The sequence below is a fragment of the Salvelinus alpinus genome, chromosome 9, assembly GCF_045679555.1.
Source record: "Salvelinus alpinus chromosome 9, SLU_Salpinus.1, whole genome shotgun sequence".
In the NCBI taxonomy this organism is placed as follows: domain Eukaryota; kingdom Metazoa; phylum Chordata; class Actinopteri; order Salmoniformes; family Salmonidae; genus Salvelinus; species Salvelinus alpinus.
In genome coordinates this window covers 52,131,595-52,155,972 of record NC_092094.1, presented here as the reverse complement: position 1 = coordinate 52,155,972, position 24,378 = coordinate 52,131,595, and the positions used below count along the sequence as shown (strand labels likewise).

Here is a 24,378-nt window from a genome sequence, read left to right as displayed (position 1 = left end):
ATCATCAGACCCATTGGACAGATTTCCACCAGTCTAATGTCCATTGCTCGTGTTTCTTGGCAAGTCTTCTTCTTATTGGTGTCTTTTAGTAGTAGTTTCTTTGCAGCAATTCGACCATGAAGGCCTGATTCACGCAGTCTCCTCTGAACAGTTGATGTTGATGTGTCTGTTACTTTAACTCTGTGAAGCATTTATTTGGGCTGCAATTTCTGAGGCTGGTAACTCGAATGAACGTATCCTTTGCAGCAGAGGAAACTCTGGGTCTTCCTTTCTTGTGGCGGTTCTCATGAGAGTCAGTTTCATCATAGCGTTTGATGGTTTTTGCGACCTCACTTGAAGAAACTTTCAAAGTTCTTGAAATTTTCCCTATTGACTGAACTTCATGTCTTAAAGTAATGATGGACTGATTTTTTCTCTTTGCTTATTTGAGCTGTTCTTGCCATAATATGGACTTGGTCTTTTACCAAATAGGAATATCTTCTGTATACCACCCCTACCTTGTCACAACACAACTGATTGGCTCAAACACATTAAGAAGGAAAGAATTTCCACACATTAATTTTTAGCAAGGCACACCTGTTAATTGAAATGCATTCCAGGTGACTACCACATGAAGCTGGTTGAGATAATGCCAAGAGTGTGCAAAGCTGTCAAGGTAAAGGGTGGCTACTTTGAAGAATCTCAAATATATTTTGATTTGTTTAACACTTTTTTGGTTATTACAAGATTCCATGTGTGTTATTTCATAGTTTTGATGTCTTTGCTATTATTCTACAAATGTAGAAAATAGTCCAAATACAGAAAAACCCTTGAATGAGTAGGTGTGTCCAAACTTTTGACCGACACTGTATATAATATCGGCTCTTTATCTGTGGAATAAAGACCGATCCAAATATTTCTGGGAATGGCTAATATCTGCCGACAGTATTGGTCAACCGATTTATCGGTCGGGGACTATATATAGGGAAAAGTAATTAACGACTGGCATTAGGTGATGATGAATGGCTAGGGGGGCTGCTCTCACACACCTTTGACCAAGCCTCCATTAAAAGCCACCAGACAGTGGAGAGGAGGGGGGCTTCTGTCTGCCCGTAGGAGGCTGGATTAATTAATGTCGCAGACCTCAGAGGGGGAAAGTTAGACGTGTGGCTCTTACGGAATTAGACGTGGACTGTGTGTTTATGGAATTGTGCAGGTTGAGGGTGAATGTGACAGGGCAAGAGTGTGTGTGCGTTTGTGCGTTTTGTGTGTGTCAAGTGTAAAATGTGTGCTTGTTTGTGTGTCAGGTGTATGACGAATGACAAGTTGTGTGTGGCTCAACATAACAAGCTCGGGGCCTTCTCTCCAGGCTCTACTGTGACCCCGGCAGAACAGTCAAGCCCATTTCATGCCGCAGGTGGGATACACCTGATCCTCACCCCCCCGCCCCATTTATAACTTGAAAGGCGATTCACTACCTGACTTTCACTTTGAAGACTGGTCTTAGTGGCATTCCTTCCCCATATTCCTTTAAGGCTTTTGCGTAAAGCCAAGAGAACAGGCTACTGTAGCATTAGCATGAAATGAGCTCTCTCTCATTCCTTTCTCTCGCTCTGTCTCGCTCTCTCTCTTTTGCTCCATATCTCCCTCTCTTTGGCAGAGGATGGGAGAGCACACACACACACACACACACACACACACACACTGCTTCTCTTTCTTAGGCACACACACACACACACCACTAAACAGAGGTAAATCATGTCCACCCCATCAACAGGTGGACCCAGACTATGATTGAATGTGGCACACCGGGAGAGGATCGGGCATCCATCACACTGGGGCTCATCAGTTACCATGATGAGAGACCACAGCTTTTCGCCACCGTAACCCTATTCCCTTTATAGTGCAGTACAAAAGTAGTGCACTGCATAGAGGATAGGGTGCCATTTGGGATGCAACCCAGGTGATCCCACCCCCTCCCTCCATAAGGGATCAAGCAATATCTTTTGCTTTACTGATGAACATCAGCACTAAACCGCTGCATCAGTTTCCAGAAGCATGAGTCATGCTTTTCCTCTCTGTTACGACATTAAGACAACAACAACAACAACAAATCAGTGCGCCAGAACAGGTATTCATTACACTTTTGTTTCGTCGCTCGCATTCCTGAAAATAAGCACCAATGTGTCTGTGCCAGACGGTTCCCATATGCTGTTGTCAAAGAGATGGTTCCCAAGTCTTTGTCAAAGAGATGTCTTCTCTTCAAACTCTTCAAGGCAGTGTGACGGTACTGTCACCACATAGTAAATTGCAGACAAATACATACTGAAACAGACTGTAAATAGTATGTAGCGTGTACGGTGCATTTGGGGAAAAGTATTCAGACCCCTTCCTTTCCCCCGCATTTTGTTACGTTACAGCCTTATTCTAAAATGTTTTTTTTTTTATATATAAAAAAAATCTCATTAATCTACTCACAATACCCCATAATGACGTAGCAAAACAGGTTTTCAGACATTTTTGCAAATGTATTAAAACAGAAATACCTTATTTACATAAGTATTCAGACCCTTTGCTATGAGACTCGAAATTGAGCTCAGGTGCATCCTGTTTCCATTGATCATCCTTGAGATGTTTCTACAACTTGACTGGGGTCCACCTGTGGTCAATTCAATTGATTGGACATGATTTGGAAAGGCACACACCTGTCTATATAAGGTCCCACAGTTGACGGTGCATGTCAGAGCAAAAACCAAGCCATGAGGTTGAAGGATATGTCCGTAGAGCTCCGAGACAGGACTGTGTCGAGGCACAGATCTGGAGAAGGGTACCAAAACATTTCTGCAGCATTGTCTGTCCCCAAGTGGCCTCCATCATTCTTAAATGGAAGAAGTTTGGAACCACCAAGACTCTTCCTAGAGCTTGCCACCTGGCCAAACTGAGCAATCGAGGGAGAAGGGCCTTGGTCAAGGAGGTGACCAAAAACCCAATGGTCACTCTGACAGAGCTTTAGAGTTCCTCTGTGGAGATGGGAAAACCTTCCAGAAGGACAACCGTCTCTGCAGCACTCCACCAATCAGGCCTTTATGGTAGAGTGGCCAGATGGAAGCCACTCCTCAGTAAAAGGCACATGACAGCCCACTTGGAGTTTACCAAAAGGCACCTGAAGGACTCGCAGACCATGAGAAACAAGATTCTCTGGTCTGATGAAACCAAGATTGAACTATTTGGCCTGAATGCCAAGCATCATGTCTGGAGAGAACCTGGCGCCAACCCTACAGTGAAGCATGGTGGTGGCAGCATCATACTGTGGGGATGTTTTTCAGCGGCAGGGACTGGGCGACTAGTCAGGATCGAGGGAAAGATGAACAGAGCAGTACAGAGAGATCCTTGATGAAAACCTGCTGCAGAGCGCTCAGGACCTCACTGGGACAAAGGTTCACCTTCCAACAGGACAAGGACCCTAAGCGCACAGCCAAGAACACGCAAGAGTGGCTTCGGGACAAGTCTCTGAATGTCCTTGAGTGGCCCAGGCAGAGCCCGGACTTGAACCCGATCCAACTTCTTCTGGAGAGATCTGAAAATATCTGTGTAGCGACGCTTCCCATCCAACCTGAAAGAGCTTGAGAGGATCTGCAGATAAGAATGGGAGAAACTCCCCAAATACAGGTGTGCCAAGCTTGTAGCGTCATACATAAGAAAACTAGAGGCTGTAATTCCTGCCAATGGTGCTTCAACAAAGTACTGAGTAAAGTTTTTTTTGTCATTTTTTCCCCCCATAAATGTATTTTAAAAATTCTAACCCCGTTTTTGCTTTGTCGTTATGGGGTATTGTGTGTAGATTGAGGGGGATTTTTTAAATATACATTTTAGAACAAGTCTGTAACATAACAAAAGGTGGAAGAAATGAAGGAGTCTGAATACTTTCCGAATGCGCTGTCTATAGCCTTTCACTGACAAAAACGGAATCTTACATTAGAGACACTAGTGTATGGTGTGATATACAGTAAGTGCCAACAAATTACATTTCTGTTGGCACTAATATCACTCCCATATTTCCACGAGTTTACCCGGCCTTAAAATAGACTATATTACACTACGTAGACAAGGGAATCTGTTTTGACAGCTCTGCTGCCGTTTTAGTGTCTACCTTCCACGCTTGGTCAGCAGTGGTTCTTATAATCGTGTAATTAGACACCTTTTTTTATTTTCTTCTTCCCACCAGCTGTAGCGCCAGCGCCCCCGAGCTTCCGACAACGCCGCTAAAGCACTTGTAGCCGTCACATCCCGCCAGTTAAACCCCTCAGCCGTAACACCCTGCTCAGGTTTGGGATAGAAATGATGGGAGTCTGTGTGTGTGTGTGTGTGTGTGTGTGTGTGTGTGTGGGAGGTGGTGTGTGTGTGTGTGTGTGTGTGTGGGAGGTGGTGTGTATGGGAGATGGTGTGTGTGAGGGAGGTGGTGTGTGTAAGGTACAGGATACGTCACGGCCTGTAGTGTACTCTATACACACACACGGCTTGCCTCACGTCATATCACTGACATGCCAGGGGAGTTGAGTGGGGCTTTGCTAGGTGATTTGTGATGTTGATAGGCTCGTTTAACGCTGCAATTAAGGTACTGGAATGACGAGTGTTGCAGTTTAGCGAGGGGACGGAGAGCGACCACATGACGTCGAGCACTGACGTCAGAGGTGTCGGTCAACGACGCCCCCCCCCCCCCCACATGTCGTACCGCGGTCCATGCTGCATAAATGATACGCTTCGCTCCCTTTTCTTCAGTGGTTCATTACAGTACTGAGTAGTAGGTTATAATTCAGGTCATAGGGATGCATGCATACACAGCTCCACGGAGGTAAATCACGTCCACCCCATCAACAGATGGACCCAGACTATATTTGAATGTGGCACATTCCATTAATGCGTCGGTGTGTGTGTGTGTGAATGCATTTGAGGAACTTTAAGCATGTGAATTGCTGTCCGTCTGTCTGTGTTTGTATGTACTGTATGTATGACTTGTGGCTGGTGCGTGTGATAGGGCTGACCCTATTTGGTCGACCGAGATCTCTTTAGTCGAGCGGTCACTATTTTAGTTTTTTTTTCATGGCGCACAAGACAGCTGTCTGATTCGCACCTGTGTCAGTGGACTAATCCATTGCGGAGGCCAAGGGGATGGCACAGTCCATCATTCTAAGACGTGATACTGAAATTGTAAATGGATATTTTATCCCCAAAAATAATGGTACAACACTAATAGATCTAATATTACTTTATAACAAATGCGATTTCCCCCGCGTTGGATACGGTTGCTGTCCGTGGTTCTGAAACAATCTTCAGTGCGCCCTAGAATATGGGGCCTTTCCCTATGTTACTATGTGCATAATAGCAAAGTTAACCAGCGTGTTGGGGTTGAGAGCAATGCAGCGAAGGCAGCAGAGACAAGGAAACAGCCCTTGCCTTAGCCTAATTGTCTAAGAAAATTGAGGAGAGAGGAAATTAGGTCTATTTTCAATCGCCTAACCATTAAATGTGCCTGGCTCTATAAATCATCCACATACACTACCAGTCAAAAGTTTGGACACCGACTCATTCAAGGGTTTTTCTTTATTTTGACTATTTACTACATTGTAGAATAATAGTGAAGACATCACAACTGTGAAATAACACATATGGAATCATGTAGTAACCAAAAAAGTGTTAAACAAATCAATCGCTTTTTGTATTTGAGATTCTTCAAAGTAGCCACCCTTTGCCTTGATGACAGCGTTGCACACTCTTGGCATTCTCTCAACCAGCTTCACGAGGTAGTCACCTGGAATTTCAATCAAGCGTGTGTCTGTCTATATATGGAAAAATACGTATTTAAACATTTCAACCCGTCGATTGGTCGAAAGAATAGGATGACTCTGTCGACCAAGATTATTATTTTTTTAGTCAGGGACAGCCCTAGAGTGTGATGTGTGTGTGTGTGTGTGTATGTGATGTGTGTGCATACGTGTCTGCGTGTTTCCATGAATGTATTGTGTCTGTATGTTGGTAGCGTCAACCTTGCATTTGTGTGTGTGCGGCGCATGCGTGGTTGATTCATGGCCCTTACCCAGCAGCTGTGTCTCACTAATGGCCGACGAATCGATCTTCACCAACGGAGGGGATCACACAGACACACACAACCCAGAGGGCATCATTCAGCCTCCACAAGCTGTCCTGTTGACGGTTACCTCTATAACATAAAAATAACATGAGCTGGCGCACACCCAGAAAATAGTTTGTGTGGAGGTGCTGACTAACGGCGAATAAACTATAAACTATCAAAATAAAGAAAGTCAGTGTCTGACCCTAAATACCAATGAAGTTGCTGGGAGATTACACGTGGAGTGTGCGACTCTCTTTATTTTGATCGTTTATAGGCTACCTCTATAACCTCATCAGCTGTAACTATATGCTCATGATCACTACCGCTGTAGACCATTACCAGCAGCTAATGGGCCCTAACGGCCATGTCAGACCTAGTTGAACTCTCACCTCCTGGTTAGTAGGAAGAGCAATGGGCTCACCCACCCCAGCACCCCCTAAATGGTTCCTCCCGAGGTGTATTACTATAAAACTCATGGGAGTAATTTTTTTTCTTCACTCGTTATTTATGTGGGTGAGAGTTTGGCTTATGGTAAACTATTCTCCCAAATATTCACAAATTTTTCGCTTGCTTAAAAATCTAACTTCATTTGATTGCATTGGGTCAACCAATCAGAACATAATGTAAAATGTGTGACGTGAAACTTAAAAAACTTTACGAGCAAACAGCATTTCTTCTTTTGTATCATGCTACGTATTCCAACTCTCCTACAAGAGACCGTCGTGTACTGGCATGGCCGCGTGCACCTTTTTAGTTGTCTAGTCAATGAAATCAATCGATCTGTGTCCCCTTTTCAAGTATGATTTTGAAATTGAGGATAGAACAGTAGAAGCTAAATTGTAAGGGCTGGTGAGGTCAAAGTTGAAATAACTAACCAGTATGCTGGATGTGTGTGTCCTATAGGGCTCCAGGTCCAGTGGGAGGGTGCACAGTTTTGGGAAGCGAGAGCAGTCCATCAAGAGGAACCCCGATGTCCCCGTGGTGGTGAGAGGATGGCTCTACAAACAGGTAAGCAACACATGCACACACAACACATACACGCACACACGTATGCGTACCTACACGTACAAAGGCGCACACACCTAATACGACTAATGAAACTTGAAATGCGCACACACACACTCACACGTATGCATACCAACACGCTCGAAGGCACATACGGCTAATGAAACTTGAAACGCGCGAACGTACACACACACACACACACACACACACACACACACACACACACACACACACACACACACACACACACACACACACACACACTGTCTATCAGGGTTTCCCAACCCCTAAGGAGAGGTTTGGGAAGTACTTGCATAGGCTGCCATGGCAACAGAGGTCATGGACACATCACATGGACATGAATTGGGTTGCTTTTCAAAAACAGGATAGAGCTCATTGGTTGATAGGTATCTGTAGGACAATACTGATTGGCTGATAGTGGGACAAGCAAGCCAATGGAGATGATAGACATGGGTGTGCAGGCTGTCAGTTGATTGGTCGACAGGAACTCTGATTACAAAGCTCATCGGTTGACACAAAGGGCTGCGGAATCTACAGGATACTGTCGATTGGTTAGTAGAGACACACAGAGACTCATAGAATAGAGCTCATTGGTAGATAGGTGTCTGTAGGACAACATGATTGGATAAACTGGTAGCTGGGTGTATGGAACATATTGTATACGTTCTTTTGTACACAGTCCCAAATGACACCCTATTCCATATATAGTGCACTACTTTTTACTTGAGCTGGTCACAGGTAGGGCACCAAATAAGAAGTAGTGTGTACCATTTGGGATACACCCAGTGTCTTAATGAGCTCCAGGGTTGACCTTTGAACCCAGTTTATGTCTGCCAGGTAGATGGATGTGACTTTGCCCTCGCTGGAACTGGGAAAATCCAGCACTGTCACATTTTTATAAAACTCTAAGAGAAAAGAGAAGCACAATGCAAATATCTTTAACTGACAGACACGCATTATCGGTGGAAACACACAAACACCCACACAGAAAGACACGCTCTTTCTCTCTCTCTCGCTCTCGCTCTCTCTCTCGCTCTTTCTCTCTCTCTCTCGCTCTCTCTCTCTCTGGCACCACACACACTCACTTCTGAGGGAACGCTATTCAAACACCAAATGAGTTTCCTCCAAAACAAACTCCCTATCATGACAATGGGGACATGAACACGCTCTTCCTACCAGGGAAAAGATTCAAACAGGCAGCACTTAATTACTGTGTGTGGCGTGTGCGTGTGTGTGTGTGCGTGTGTGTGATCTGTTTTGAAGTGTGTTTTTCCCTTCCGTCTTTCATCATTCCCCTGGCTGCAAGTGTGTTTGAAAAGCGATGGCAGGCATTGCGGGGCCAATAAAGGAGTGTAGGCCTGACTTCTCCTTCGCCTTCTTTTGCAGGACCGCTCTGGAATGAGGCTTTGGAAGAGGAAGTGGTTTGTGCTGGCTGACTACTGCCTGTTCTACTATAAAGGTGAGATGGTTTTTGTGTGTGGGGGTGTGTGTGTAGGGGAGATGCGACGTGGTATTTTCGTGCTGTAAGTGTAGGCTTAATGACTTCATAGGCCTGTTTCCTCTGCCGCTGACCTGGCACCAAGATGTGAGCGTAGGACAGTTTTGTTTTGTCCACTGTTAATACACCCCCCCCCCCCCCCCCCCCACCAAAATAAATTATGTTTGTAAGTCAGCGGTAAAGTTTTCAAGATGGACTACTTCCAGTACAGAGCAAAACTGGGATGATGATGATGTGTTCAAATCAGATCAACATGTCCTATTGGCTGAGATAGAAGAGAGGCCAAATTGGAGAACAACGGAAGCTATTTATAGTCAAAGTTTCATAAAAGGGCCTTTCTCGAGACTAGACGGCAATCTGGGATCTTGGCTGGGCCTTGTGAGTGAAAGGGTTTGCCGAGCGAGCCTGGAAATAAACCACACGGATACTCATTACACTTTGTACTTTGGTTTAATCTCACCGTGTTTGTTCTTGCCACATCTTGGCGACGCCAACGAGCGCTCATCATTCCAGACCCCTGGTAGTCTATGGTTGAGTCCCAAATGGCACTCTGTGCCCTGCTTAGTACTATACTTGTGGTCAAAAGTAGTGAACTATACAGAAGTAGTGCACTACTCCGAGAATAGGGTGGCATTTGGGACACGGCCTCTCCTGATCCCCAGCCACTGTCCCACATCTGAACCATTCTCAATGTTGCCTTAACGTTAGGAGAGAGTTAGGAGAGCGTTATGTAAGAGATTGGAACCAGAATGTCTGGAGTTGATGAGGGAGCCAGAGGTTTAATCAGTGGTTAATCTGATGTGTGTCCCGAGGTCTCGCTCTTCATTTTTCTCTCGCCTTCACTATCTCTCCCTGTGTCACTCTCTTGCTGTCTAACCCCCTCTCGCTCACTTACTCTCTTTCACTTTTACTCCTTCCCCCGCTCTCTCACCCTCTTCCTCCATCTTTCTCTCTCTCTCTCCCCTCTCTTCATCTTCATCCTACTCCCATTTTACTCCATCAAGTCTCTTTCGGCCGCCATCGACTCTTTCCCTGTTTCTCGCTCTATTAATCTGTTCATTTCTCTGCGTTAAGGTGTGTATGTGTGGGCAGATAAAAGGACGAGGCCCCATGTGGAGAATTTCTCCTCCAAAGCTCCTTGAATTTATTTTTAACCAATTACTCTTTAATCCGAACCCCCCCCCCCACCCCCGCCTTCACTTATCAACCAAACATTCCAATCCACCACACACACGACCACATGTTTTCACACACACACACACACACACACACACACACACACACACACACACACACACACACACACACACACACACACACACACACACACACACAAATTCTAGCACTCTGTCACAATGTGCAGCGGTGGAAACAGTCCCCCCATGAGAGTTGTCCCTTTTTATTTATAGCGGTGTGAGCTAATTAAGATATGACCAGGCTCTAGTGTCAGAAGGGGCACACAGTGGCATGACACTGATGCCAAACCGGGCAGAGGACGGCCGTGGTATGAACCCGGCCAATGCCAACTGGATGGGCGGAGAGCGATTTAGTGGAGTGGCAGTGTAGTGCCAGTTTGGGTGGCAGTGTAGTGCCAGTTTGGGTAAGGGGGGGGTTAGTGGTTTGGCAGAGTACTGCCACATGGGTGTCGGAGGAGGGGAGTTTTTTTTAACTATCCAAAATGATTAGTGGGTCGTAAGTGACATCTCTCTCCCACCCCTCTCTCTCTATGTATCTCTGTTTCTCCTCTGTCTATCTCTCTCTCTCAATTCAGTAGACTTTCTTGACATGGCAAGTTAAATGACTTACATTGTCAAAGTAGACATATAACAAAAAACGGCAATAAGGCATCAATAATAGTAGCAGTTGTGGAAATGGGTTTTCAATTAACAGCAGCTACAACAACGATATGAATGAAAATAACAATACATTAAAGCAAGTAGTAGACCAGTCTCAACATGACGTGGCGTGAAAGCCTAAACAAAACTAAATGGGAAATATTATTGACGTTGCACTTTTCACTGGCTTCTCCTCAGGTTGTGGCCTAAGCTGCACATTTTGCCTTTTCACTCAATAAATATTGGATTAGATTTTATAGTTTCAAATTCTTTGTACCGAATGATCATTTTGGGAAAGATTCTCTTCGGTCTGAGTATTTGTCACAGTGGAATAGAAAATGCAGCTCTGTCTCTACCTCTCCCCTGGAGCAGAGTGAGCACAGCCTGTCCTCTCTGGGCAGCCAGGTTTGTCTGTGACGACCAGTCTCTATAGCCAGACTGTTCTCACGGAGTCTGTAGCTAGTCAGTGTTTTCCTCAGTTCTTCTATTAGTCACAGTGGTCAGATAGTCTGCCACCATGTTACTGTCTGTTTAGAGCCAAATAGCATTGAAGCTTTCTTTGATTTTTATATTTTGCTTTTTGCTTTGATCATTTGGTTGAGCCAGATTTGAGTGCTGTCCTGAGACTCTATGGGGTTGGTTTGGGTTAGTGAACTGAGCCTCAGAACCAGCTGACTGAGGGAACTCTTCTCTGGTTTAATCTCTTGACATTGTAGGGTTGTGTGATTTAAATGTTTTAGGGTCACTTGTTTTTAGATGGTTGTCAAATTTGATGGCTGTTTTTTCTATTCGAATAAGGAGGGGGGGGGGGATTGGCCCAATTCTGCTCTCACATGTGTTATTTTTTTTGTATTTCTTTGCACTTGCAATACAGTCTTACAAAACTCAGCATGCAGTATTTTGATTGGATTTGTCCCATTTGCTGAATTCGAGAGTGGACCCCATACTTCACGACCCTTTAGAGCAATTGGTTCTATTTTAAAGCATAGAATGCTTTTCTTCCTTTGTCTCTCAGCTGTGAATGCTACCTGTGAATGCTACCTGTGAATGCTACCTGTGAATGCTACCTGTGAATGCTACCTGTGAATGCTACCTGTGAATGCTACCTGTGAATGCTACCTGTGAATGCTACCTGTGAATGCTACCTGTGAATGCTACCTGTGAATGCTACCTGTGAATGCTACCAGTGAATGCTACCAGTGAATGCTACCAGTGAAAGCTACCAGTGTCGCTGATATTTAGTCCTAGATACGTCTCATTTTTTTGGTGTGTTCTAATAGAACTGTGTCCAAATAGAATTTATATTTGTCATCCTGATTTCTGGACCTATTTTGGAATATCATCATATTTGTGTATTTTTTTAGGTTAAGAACCTGTGCCGATGATCTAGATGCTGCTGTAAGCCCTCCTTAGCGGCAGACAGCAGCACCAGGTCACCTGCGTACAGCAGACGCTTGATTTCAGCGTCGGGTAGGGTGAAACCAGGTGCTGCACATTCTTCTACTGTTTTTTTGCCAATTCATTCATGTAGATGTTAAATAGCGTTGGACTTATTGAGCAGCCCTGTTTCACTCCACGTCTGTTTGCTTGTTGCCAATTTGACCTGCACGTTTGTTTTTAGTGTACATTTGATTTAATAGCATCCTATGATTTCCCTCCGATACCACTTTGTATTAGTTTATTAAAAAAATACCTTTGTGCCGAAAAATGTGTAAATTTTGCCTTTCCAATCTGGCTTCTGCTCAGGACGTTGTGTTCATCAAGGAAATTAAGTAGTCTGCTATTTATGATACTGCAGAGAATGTGCTGTTAACGCAAATTCCTCTAATTATTTGGATCAAATTTGCCTTCATTTTTATAGATTGGTGTGATCAATCCTTTGTTCCAAATATCGGGGAAAATACCTACAGTGAGGATAATGTTGAAGAGTATAGCCAGTTTGAATATGTAGTCTGTATATTTGATCATTTCATTTAAAATATCGTCCGCACCACAGGCCTTTTTGGGTTGGAGAGTGTACAGTTAATTATTGTTCTGTAATTGAGGTATCCATAGGATTCCTAATTGTAATTGTTCTTGTATATATTGTTGTATTGTTTTGTCTTTGTTGTATTGTCTTTGTTATATTGCTGTAGAGGTTTGCAAAGTGATTTCTTCACATATCACCATATTGGATAGCCAATTTATTTAATTTATCCCAGTTCTCCCAGAAGTGGTTTGATTCTATGGATTCCTCAATTCCATCCAGGTGATTTCTAATGAGCGGGTGTTTTTTTGTTCTTAGGGTTTGTATTGCTTCAGTGTTTCCCCATATTGAAGGTGTATATTTTTGTTGTCTGGTTCTCTGTGTTTTTGATTAGATATATTTCTCAATGACTTTCTTAGATTTTTGTAATCATTATCAAACCATTTTTCATTCTCTATTATTTTTGGTTTGCTGTTATGTTTCTTTATATTAGCCAAGGAGGATAATTTGTCAAATATAAAGTTTTTTTCCAAACTTCCAAATGTACACCTTCATTGCTGTAGGAGAATGTTGAGGCTAAAAAGTTGTCCAGGAGAGATTTGAATTTTTAGGGTACTAATTGCTTTTATGGTAGATTTCTGTACTGTTTGCACTCCATCTATAGACCTGTTTAGTGGCATGTCATTTATTGGGCCGTGATGCTTCATGGTTGTGTTCCGCTCTTCTCAGATGCACTGTGATTTTACTGTGGTTGAGCTCTCTTTTCTTTCTCTCTTTTCTTCCTCTCGATTTTCTATCTCTCTTTCTCTCTCCTGTCTTGTCTCTCCTGTCTTGTCTCTCCTGTCTTGTCTCTCTTTCTTTCTTCCCCCCTCCCCTCCCTTAACAGACAGCAGGGAGGAGTCAGTCCTGGGTAGTATTCCTCTACCCAGCTACGTCGTCTCAGCCGTGGAGCCCGAGGACCACATCAGCCGCAAGTACGCCTTCAAGGTAAGACTCCGAGTTCGCCTCTCAACAGGTCTTACGTGTAGTCTTTTTAATGTGTATTTTTTTGGGGGTTCATTTGATTCATTTGACTAATGTAATATTCTACGGCTTTATGTTGTCTCTGTTTAACTGTTTTATATTTGTAAGCGACGCAACGTTTATGCCTACTGTTAAAATATAACTAGCTTTATTGCTTTTATTACTCACCAGCGTCTTGTTGACTGATAGATTATGGACTGAATATGATTTGGTTCTCTGCTTCATATTGACTTCCATTTGACCAACCGCTGGCTTGGAGGCATTGCATCACCGTGAGGTCACTATGCTCACAGGGAGAATTCTGTCAATCAATGATTGAGGATATTCTGGATAATAAGCCAATCAGATGTTTAATTGCATCCATCCTCCCTTTCTATTGGCTATTGAGGATTTCAAATCAAATCGAATTTTATTTGTTACATGTGCCGAATACAACAGGTATTGAATAGCTTACAATCCCTTAACCAACAATGCAGTTCAAGAAATAGAGTTAAGAAAATATTGACTAAATAAACTAAAGTAAAATCAAATAAAAAAAGTAACACAAGATAATTACATAACAATAATGATGGTACAGTATATACAGGGGATACCTGACAATGCATAGATAAACAGCGAGTAGCAGCAGTGTAATAACAAAGGGAGGGAGGGGGTCAGTGTAAATAGTCCGGGTGGCCATTTTATTAATTGTTCAGCAGTCTTATGACTTGGGAGTAGAAGCTGTTGAGGAGCCTTTTGGACCTAGACTTGGCTCTCCGCTACCGCTTGCCGTGCGGTTGCAGATAGAACAGTCTATTTTTTGGGGGGGCCTTCCTCTGACACCACCTAATGTATAGGTTGTTGATCAAATTGGATTCTCTGTATTGGTCGCTTTTTAACTTTCTAATTTGCTTGTCTACTAAATGAATATATCCATGTTTTTTTATTAGAAAGGTATTTTCTCCACAATGCCTCCAACCGTAGGTTTTCTCTACAGACATGTTATAGGTATAATACTACACTATGTCATTTAAGACTCCCCGCCTATGCCATAGAGCTACTGTGCCTTCCGAAAGTATTCACACCCCTTGTTTGTTGTTAAAAAAAATAGGGTTAATATAAATTTAAATTTGTCAATGATCTACACAAAATATTCTGTCAAAGTGGAAGAAAAATTTTAACATTTCTATATAAGAAAAAAAAGTATATCCATGTTAGAATCATCTTTGGCAGTAATTACAGATGTGAGTCTTTCTGGGTAGGTCTCTAAGAGCTTTCCACACCTGGATTGTGCAGAATTTGCCGTTTATTCGTTTCAAAATTCTTGAAGCTCTGTCATTGGTTGTTGATCATTGCCAGACTACCATTTTCAGGTCTTGCCATAGATTTTCAAGTAGATTTTAGTCAAAATTGTAACTCGCTCACTCAGGAAAATGTATTCTTCTTGGCAAACAAATTCAGTGTAGATTTAACTTTGTGTTTTAGGTTATTGTCCTGCTGAAAGGTGAATTAATCTCCCAGTGTCTGGTGGAAAGCAGACTGAACCAGGTTTTCCTCTAGGATTTTGCCTGTGCTTAGTTCCATTCAGTTTCTTTTTTATCCTGAAAAACTCCCCAGTCCTTAAATATTCCAAGCATACCCATAACATGATGCAGCCACCACTATGCTTGAAAATATGGAGAGTGGTACTCAGTAATGTGTTGTATTGGATTTGGCCCAAACATAACAGTTTGTATTCAGAACAAAAAGTGAATTGCTTTGCCACATTTTTTGCAGTATATTACTTTAGTGCCTTGTTGCAAACAGGATGCATGTTTTGGAATATTTTTATTCTGCACAGGCTTCCTTTTTTATACTCTGTCAATTAGGGTTAGTATTGGGAGTAACTACAATGTTGTTTATCCATCCTCAGTTTTATCCTATCACAGCCATTAAATTCTTAAAACTGTAACTGTTTTAAAGTCACTATTGGCCTCATGGTGAAGTCCCTAAGCGGTTTCCTTCCTCTCCAGCAACTGAGTTAGGGTGGACGCCTGTATCTTTGTAGTGACTGGGTGTATTGATAAACCATCTAAAGTGTAATTAATAAATTCACCATGAAAAAAGGGATATTCAAGGCATTGGAAAACCTCCCTGGTCTTTGTGGTTGAATCTGTGTTTGAAATTCACTTGTCGATTGAGAGACCTGATAATTGTATGTGTGGGGTACAGAGATGAGGTAGTCATTCAAAAATCATGTTAAACACTATTATTGCACACAGAGTGAGTCCATGCAACTTATTATGTGACTTGTTAAGCACATTTTTACTCTTGAACTTATTTAGACTTGCCATAACAAAGCGGTTGAATACTTATTGACTCAAGACATTTCTGATTTTCATATTTTATTCATTTGTAAACATTTCTAAAAACATAATTCCCCTTTCACATTATGGGGTATTGTGTGGAGGCCATTGAAAAAACATCTAAATTTAATCCATTTTAAATTCAGGCTGTAACACAACAAAATGTGGAAAAAGTAAAGTGGTGTGAATTATTTCCGAAGGCCCTGTATACAAGTGACAGAGACTGTGGTGCTAGCTGTATATCTGTTGGTTCTAGATTACCCACATCTTTCTCTAATGTCCTCTGCTAGTGGTTTCATTCCCACAGGAAGCCAGTGTGGATCCGTGACGTTTCCTTTCCGCACTACATATACAGCCTTGCCTCTGTTGTCATGCAGAGCCAATAGGGGTTTAGGTTTCAGTCTATTGACTGTATGACAGACGGTAGGCCTGGCTGGTCGTATAATATAGGCCAGTCAGTGACTGATACAACCAGTCGGTCTCCTAGTAATGTAGGTTTTCTTTTCCTGGTTCAAAAAGGGGCGTAGGTGGTGGGCGTGGCCGGGGTCGGCCCGTCGGCACGGCTGGATTTTAGTGAACTTTTCAGTGGCCCCAATCTTGCCGGTGTGGAGAATTTCCTGCAATATCCAATTTCCTGCAATTGTACAAATTTCTCCATGGAGCTGAGAGAAAATGTAGCAGTTTTAAAGAAGATTTCCTGCTATTCTATGCCTTTTGCTGTGGCTAATGCTGTGTTCTATCGCTCAAACATAATGACAAAATCAATTCTCCCTGACTGTCTAGCTTTTATTTTGGTTATTGTTAGTTTTCAAAGGTTATATTATAAGAAAATATATAGGTCATTTTTTTCATACATACTTTATCTTCATTTAGTCGTTTCAGTTTATACTGAAAGCATTTATTTTTACACTGTTTGGATTTAGGTGGCCAGAAAAAACGCTCAAGGATTTCAATGGCAGAAAAATCCCTGTAATGCCTCCAATCTCCGCCCCTCTGGCTGATGACATGTATTCAATGTTATTTCAATGTTGATTCAATGTTTCCTCCCTAACCAGACCACCCTGACCCTAAAAAGGCAGTGTTTCTCAACAGTAGTTCTACGGTTGCGTATGGTTTCTAGCCCAATACAAGAACACCTGATTCTACTCTATTCCTAATCACCGAACCCCTTCATTAGTTAAACAAGGTGTGCTTGTGTTGGGCTGAAACGAAACGGTGCAGTCTTGGTGTTACCCAGCAAGGTTGCAAAGTTCTGGTAACTTTCCCCCAAATTCCTAGGTTTTCCCAGAAGTCCCAGTTGGCCCGTAATCAGTAGGGGATACGCAGGAAATCAGGAATCCTTTTCTGGAAAACTTGGGAAATTTGGGGGAAAGTTACTGGAATTTGGCAACCCTAGAAACACTGCTGTCCAGTTGTCCTGTTATAGTTTCTTCCTCATCTGGTGGTGTTTTTTGTTGTTCACTTTTCACTCTACTGTTGACTCAACTGATGCAGTGAGAAAGGCTCATAGGACTCAGTTTGCAGTTACACTCTAGCAGGCCAAATGTAATTGAATGCAGAGTGGAGATTTTGGCTGGCGATTTTAGGATTGACTGTGGAATGGCTCGGTAATCTACTCTAAGCCCTTATCAGAGACACAGGTTATATTTGAGCTGCTGCACTCTTGTGCAATCTGTCACACTGCCATGCGTGTGCGTGTGCGTGCGAGGCGGAGGGAGAGGCAGGGGTCAATTGAGAATGGCTAGCTTGTGTTTCCTACTCCCTGAAACCGAGATTATGTTACTGCCATGGAAGAGTTGGGAGAATGTTAGGAGGACTGCCCCCCCCCCCCCCGTCGATACCTGTAACCCTACCCTGTCAGGACCACTCTCCAGTGTCTTTCTAGAGTGGTGTGTGTGTGTTTTATTTCACCTGTTTAGTTTGTTTGTGCTGCAACCATTCACCACTACAGTGAGTTAGTACTGTTTTTCGTCTGACTACTTCATCCCAAAAGATGTTTCCCCATGGTTAAAACCTCACTTTCCCAGCCCGCCCCTCCACGGTGGAGCCAACCAATCTAGCTAGAAGGCTGGTACCCCCCCACCCCTATTCGCTGAACTCTGTTCCCTCTCTTGTTCCTATTGGTGGGCTGCCTCGCTGGGACCCTGCGAGTGTGCGAGGTCGTCCAAATGAAACCCAAGTGCACCGTCCACTCATAAATAGGTACTGGCCTCTCGACCACTTGTACTACAGCTACTGCTTTTGCCTTGTCATTTACCTTCAGTGTGTGGTTGGAAAAAGGCAAAATATATACAGCGCCGTGTATATTTGTTATGGTTTGGAGCATGTTTTGAGAGTGGTGTGCCTTTTGGACGTGGTTGTGGTTTCCCTCCATTTTATCTGTCTTCTCTGTCTTGTATGATCTCATTCACTCGTGCCTCTGGTTATGTGTGTCAGCTCAACTCTGCTTTGCCTCATATCCAGCATGCCACTCGTGGAGGTAGATCGATTGATTTCATTTAAGTGGAATAAAAAATGTTCCTCCTCTTATGCAGTCTATTTCGGAATGCACTTAAAACCTTCTAGCCTGGTCCCAGATCGGTTTCAAATGAAACGTTTCTTTATAGAGCACATTTCTCGCAGGGGATGCATTTCCAAGGTGCTTAACTAGTGTTTGTGCCGTCTTGCTCGAGGATGTGAATATTCTGTATAATAACTTTCTTAACGGCTGTTCGAGGTTATAGCCTGGTGCCAATTCTGTTTGTGCCGTCTTGCTGACTCCTATTTTATTTTTTCAAATTTAACCCGAAGGGGATAGTCGAGCAGTAGGAGTTGTCAAGACGGCACAAACAGAATTGGCACCAGGCTAATAACCTCCCAACAGTCGTTAAGCAACACTTGGTATACAGAATATAGTTCCTATTTCCATTATGCCAACGGTTTCCCCAAAGCAGAAAGGATTTTCGAGATCGCGGATTCCAGAACGTACCGTGCGAGTCGTGCGTTCATTCTGAGCGTTTATTGCTGTAAAAGTATTTCCACGTGAGAGTTCGGGGGTCTGTGTTATCGCAGCTTGGAGGCCAGGGCTACCTCCCAAATGGCACCCTATTCCCTACATAGTACACTACTTTTGATATGACTCTGGTAAAAAGTAGTGCACTGTGTAGGGAATGGGGTGCCATTTGGGCCAGGCCCCCCCAGGCTTATCTGGAAAGCACAATAAGAAGGCTTTGAATAGACGGGACAAAATAAAAAAGCCTGCGTGTCTGAGAGGGGCTGGGGAGAGGAATAAGAGGACTGCTGCTATTGTTAGCCTTCCTGTCTGGGAGTACAGGCTGGCTATTTTTGAGGAGGAGAGCCGAGGGGGAGGGAGACTTGCCCAGGGTGAGCAGTGTGCATTCTCTGTGGAGGTGTGGCGGTCACACAGTGCACTGAATATCCCACACAGCCTCTTCCCTGCTATGAGGCTGTGGTAAGGAATGTTATAAGAGACCAGGCACTGTCTGCACATTCTTACATTGGTCTGAAAAGGCAGGGCAGGTATTGGATAATTACAGTGACAGGGTAGCTGTCGGGATAGGTTGATAGATGGGGTGGGTGCGCGCGTGTGTATGACATGCACGTACATCCGACCATGATATAGAACTATATTAGAGAGCAGCTTGTCCAGATCGCTGGAGAGTGAGTGAGGGGTGATTAGACAGCTGATTAACACAGCAGCAGTCTGACCCCCCCCCCGCGCGTGCGTGACCTTGCCAGTAGCTAAGTCGGGCCTTCTGCTGCTACACTCTAGTGTACGGAGTATGGTGAAGCTGCCTCTAGATGCTGATCTCAGGTCAGTTTCCCCACTGATGGTTAAAGGTTAGGGGGAGCTGATCCTAGGTCTCGGGGCAACTTCATCCTGTTCCACAGTGTACGCTACAGGCCGAACCTTAGACCAGCCAGGGAGGAGATTTAAACACCTCCCCAGGGGGTAGAGGCAGCCTTCTGGCCCGACCTTCTCCAACCACTGCCTGGGGCCAAGAGGCTTACTGTTACACCCGGCCATCCTGCAGGAGCACGGTCTGTCTGTGTGTTTGTGGGAATACATGTGTGCATGGATGTGTGTACACCACAGGTGGCCGGCGGCACCTTCATTGGGGAGGACGGACTCGTAGTAATGGCTGGAGCGGAATCAATGGAATGGTATCCAACACATCAAACGTGGTTTCCATGTGTTTGGTGGTATTTCATTCCAGCTATTATTATGAGCCCGTCCTCCCCTCAGCAGCCTCCTGTGCTGTACACGTGTGTGTATAGTGTTGTAGGGGTTTTCACGCCACGAACAACACCCATGCCTCAACTTGAAAAGCCAGGTTTGTATCAAACGTCGAGTTGGGCAAAATCAAAAAAAGATGCCAACACTCAAATGAAGAAATCACACCCATTTCACACCCGCTTGGCAATCTGTTACCTTGCTTTGTCTAGATCCAACTAAAACCCATGAGTCCCGAATGGCACCCTATTCCCTACACAGTCGACTACATTTGACCAAGGCCCTGGTCAAAAGTAGTGGACTAATAGGGAAACGGGTGCCATTTGGGATTCTTGGATTTTAGTTGGATCTGGACTCTGATAAGACAAAAAGGCAGGTGTGTATTCATTAGCACACACTGTAGCAAAACGTTTTGCTACGGGAGAAAGGGAAACCAGCGTTTCTTATTGGACAAATTCAGGTAGGTCCCTCTCCATTTCTGCCGGTTTGCTTCAGCTTGGTTTGCTAGTGAATAGACCCCGTATAGATTGGCTCTCATTTGTTACATAATGGCGGTGGCATGAGTGATTGCCTCAATAATTGCCTTTTGCAGTGCTAGTGATAGCGTTCTCCGATCTAACGAAAGCTGCCTCTTGAAATATTGGTGTTGCTTCTTCATAGACTACAATCCAGTAATTACCCCCAAAAGGAATGGGCTGGTGGAAGGAAAATGGTGGAGTCTCCCTCCAACCGTGCTTGCGTCAAACCAATGCTTGTAAATACATGAGAGGGAGTGAACGAGTGAACACTTCTGGGTGAAGGCTGGGAGAATCTTAACTCGGCCATAGAGATTTGGACTGCGTGCTGATTCTCCATCCTTCTCCCAAACGAATGCACTTGCGTACTCACTGGGATGGATTTTAAAAGCATTGGAATGGTGTATTCGTTGACTATTGTAGGGGGGTTTCCACCATTGTTAAATCCATGATGGGAAGTGTGCAAGTGCACACTTTGGGGAAAAGTGTGGAGAATCAGAACACCTCATAGAGACAAGCATAAGACAAGTATGTATAAACAATTATAGAGTAGGCCTAGTACAAACAATTCACGAGCATGTTGAAAATAGCAATGTCATGGTTGAAGTTCTATCACAATGGCTCCTTCTATGCTTGCTTGTTGTTGATTGGCTTACACTGCCCTCTGTCGTGGGTTGGATTGGACCTTTGCATTCTTGTTATGTCACTCATGCTACTGTGTCTATTGGTCGGTATGGATGTTTCTCTCCTTCTCCATTGGCTGGAGTACTCTGTCGCTTCTCTCTGTTATTCTATTGGCTGGCCTCTTTTGTCTCTATTTGGCTGGTATCTCTGTTTTTCTATTGGCCAACACAGATAGGTCTCTTTTCCTATTGGCTAATGCTGATTTGACTCTCTATTTTGTTCTCTCTATTGGCTGACTTGAATGTGTTTGTGTCTCCATGGGCAGACATGTCCCTATTTCTCTTAATTGTTCAACACTTCTCTATCCATCTCTTTCATGGTTGGGGTCAATTCAGTTCTCAATTCATTTCATTGTAGACCATTTTTTGTTTTTGAATTACATTTAAATTCACCTGAAATAACTGAATTCAAAACTCAGTTGACCCCAACCCTGCTATCTACCCCATTGGCCAGACACAACGTCCATCACTCTTCTTCAGTCTGACACTCCCTCTCTCCTCTCCCATAGGCCAACCACATGGGCATGCGCTCGTACATTTACAACCGGAGCACTGTGATTGACTCGCAGGCGGAGCACGGCGGCATGCGGACGTACTTCTTCAGCGCCGACACGCAGGAGGACGTGAACGGCTGGGTGAAGGCCATGAACCAGGCGGCGCTGATGCAGAACCAAACCGACAGCCTCAAGAGGTAGGTGTAGTGCGAAGTTAGCCCTAGACACTGGTCCTGGGTCAGTTTTGCATTACCGCCGCCAAAGGTTAAGGTTCGGATCGGGGACGCAACGGTCGTCAAAATTGATAAAGGGTCCAAAATCCATTTCTGATAAATCTAACGGCTGCGTAATGGAGTAAGATACTCAACTCTTATAGATCAAAAATAAATAAAAAATCCATCAAATAATGGATTTATATTGACTGTATTATAGCAAATGAACAATGAGAGACAGGGAATGAATGGAATCCAGACATTTTGGTGTGACTTCAGGTGTTCAATTTAATGTGAAATATGACATTATTTCTTCGTTAAGTGAATCATGCCAACTTTTTTAAACCACATATGGCCCTTTTCATATGTTTTGCTATTATATTGCTAGAAATATAACGTTTGAAAAATAACAACCAATTTGCATTTACATATAGGCACAAATTGATAAATGAGCATGAAATGACTCTTTATCCAACCAGCTCTTTCTAAGTTACCACCCAAAAGAGAATTTGTACCCCACATGTCATCTAGAATATTAAACAAGGCAGAAATGTTTCGTACTAAAATGTCCCCACATGTTGTGAACATCGTCTCATTAGAATTAACCAATGCATATTTTTTCGACAGTAGGGGAAAGATCAAAAATTGCGCGATTGACGCAGATATCTGCTTTCTTTTCTGAGTGGCCGACGTTATTCACATTATCATCTAATCAAACATCAACAGGTTTCCGTCCCACGGAGTGGAACACTTACTGTACGTGGACCGTTTTGTCTTCTCTCGCCATTTAGTTGCCGTGTCAGTGCGTTTAAGCCCCGTCGATATATCAACATTGATAAACACCTGGGTCTAAACTTTTTTGACCTTTCGGACGATGCCCCCCATTCCTTTTGAGACATCGTTTCACACTTTCCCCAAATAGTAAAGGCCAGGAGAAAAGGTGGTGTGCACGGGTAACCGTACGAATATTGTCCGTTTCTATTTTGAGAGTAATCGGTGAAGTGGCAATTAGTTGACAAATAGATGATCCACTTCTCAAACACAGCCAAAGGATGGCGAAGAGGTGTAATTCTCAGATGGGCCGTGCTACTGTACGTAGGGGAAAGTTCACCATGAAGCCAAGAGGTACGCTGCCTCGGACCTGACCTCTCTGTCTGTCAACCTGCCACTCCAGACCTGGGTCATGTACATGTGAAATATTGGAGGTTTGCTTGATTTAGCTTTAACAAATTGAAGGGGTAGCGTTGAGTTTGCACTTTTGGGACTGTTCAGTTGGTTATATTTTATTGGGCAATTACCCATCTGACCGAGATTGTATTGTGAATGGTACATGTAACTTAGCTGTGGCAATTCTGAAGTGTGTGTGTGTGTGTGTGTCTGTCTGTCTGTCTGAATATATCTGTCTGGGGAGAGAGATGAGTTTCCTTGTGTTTGCCATTCTGTCAGTCTCATTGATAGGCAGCGCTGAGAAACAGAGCTGCAATCTCTAGGGCTATTTGTGTGTGTGAGCGCTTGTGCATGCCTGTGTGACCTTGCAGCAGAGAGTGCATTGTGATGCTGTGTCTGTGCCAGCCTTGCTCCATGATGCCACTCAGCCTGCTCTCAGATTGCATTGGTGCACACACACACACACAATAGTACAGTTTCACAGACTTTATGACAGATGCCTAACTATGCTGTGAGAAGGATGGCGAGAAAGTGAATAACATAGAGAGATGGAAGAAGAGAGTGATGGTGGGAAAAGCGATGGACAGACTAGAGAGAATAATAGACGGGGGGGGCTGATGAGAGACCGAGAGAGATGTCAGCGAGAAAGAGGGGGATATGTGGAAGAGAAGAGGGGGTGAGAGACACACAGACGGACAGACACACAGACGGACACGGGCAGACGGATGGGGATGGATGGACACACACAGACAAAGAGACGGACGGACAATACGGACACGGACGGACGCACAGACGGGCTGTCCATCCGTTCGACAGGCAGAGACAGACACGGACGGATAGGCGGATGGATACGGGCAGACGGACAAACACGGACAGACAGGCGGACGGGCAGGCAGACACGGACACTGACGGACAGACAGTCACTCCCGACAAACAGTTATTGTGCTGACGTTGCTTCCAGACGCCATTTGGAACTCGGTAGTGAGTGTTGCAACTGAGGACAGATGATTTTTATGCGCTTAAGCACTCGGCGGTTCCATTCTGTGAGCTTGTGTCTCCTACCACTTCTCCGCTGATGCTCCTAGACGTTTCCACTTCACAATAACACCACTTACAGTTGACTGGGGCAGCTCTAGCAGGGCAGAAATTTGACTAACTGACTTTTTGGAAAGGTGACATCCTGAAATAGCCGAATCCACTAATTTGAAGGGGTGTCCACATACTTTTGCATATATACTGTATATGTGTGAACGTGTATTTTGGGTAGTAGCCTAGTAATAAAATGTGTCATG

At 43.9% G+C, this 24,378-nt stretch overlaps 1 protein-coding gene across 20 annotated transcripts in view; it reads left to right on the top strand.

The window, feature by feature from the left end:
- LOC139584006 (pleckstrin homology domain-containing family A member 7-like) overlaps positions 1 to 24,378 on the top strand; it is a 163,739-nt gene that overhangs the window by 106,975 nt on the left and 32,386 nt on the right. For 17 of the 20 annotated variants that reach the window (XM_071415527.1, XM_071415526.1, XM_071415525.1 and 14 more), the window contains 4 exons: positions 7,013 to 7,117; positions 8,522 to 8,594; positions 13,321 to 13,421; positions 21,723 to 21,904. In XM_071415527.1, coding sequence (XP_071271628.1) covers positions 7,013 to 7,117; positions 8,522 to 8,594; positions 13,321 to 13,421; positions 21,723 to 21,904 — 461 coding nt within the window. Of the gene's footprint in view, positions 1 to 7,012; positions 7,118 to 8,521; positions 8,595 to 13,320; positions 13,422 to 13,444; positions 17,984 to 21,722; positions 21,905 to 24,378 lie in introns of those variants that run through there. The other 3 variants (XM_071415530.1, XM_071415545.1, XM_071415546.1) reach the window with 2 other exon arrangements.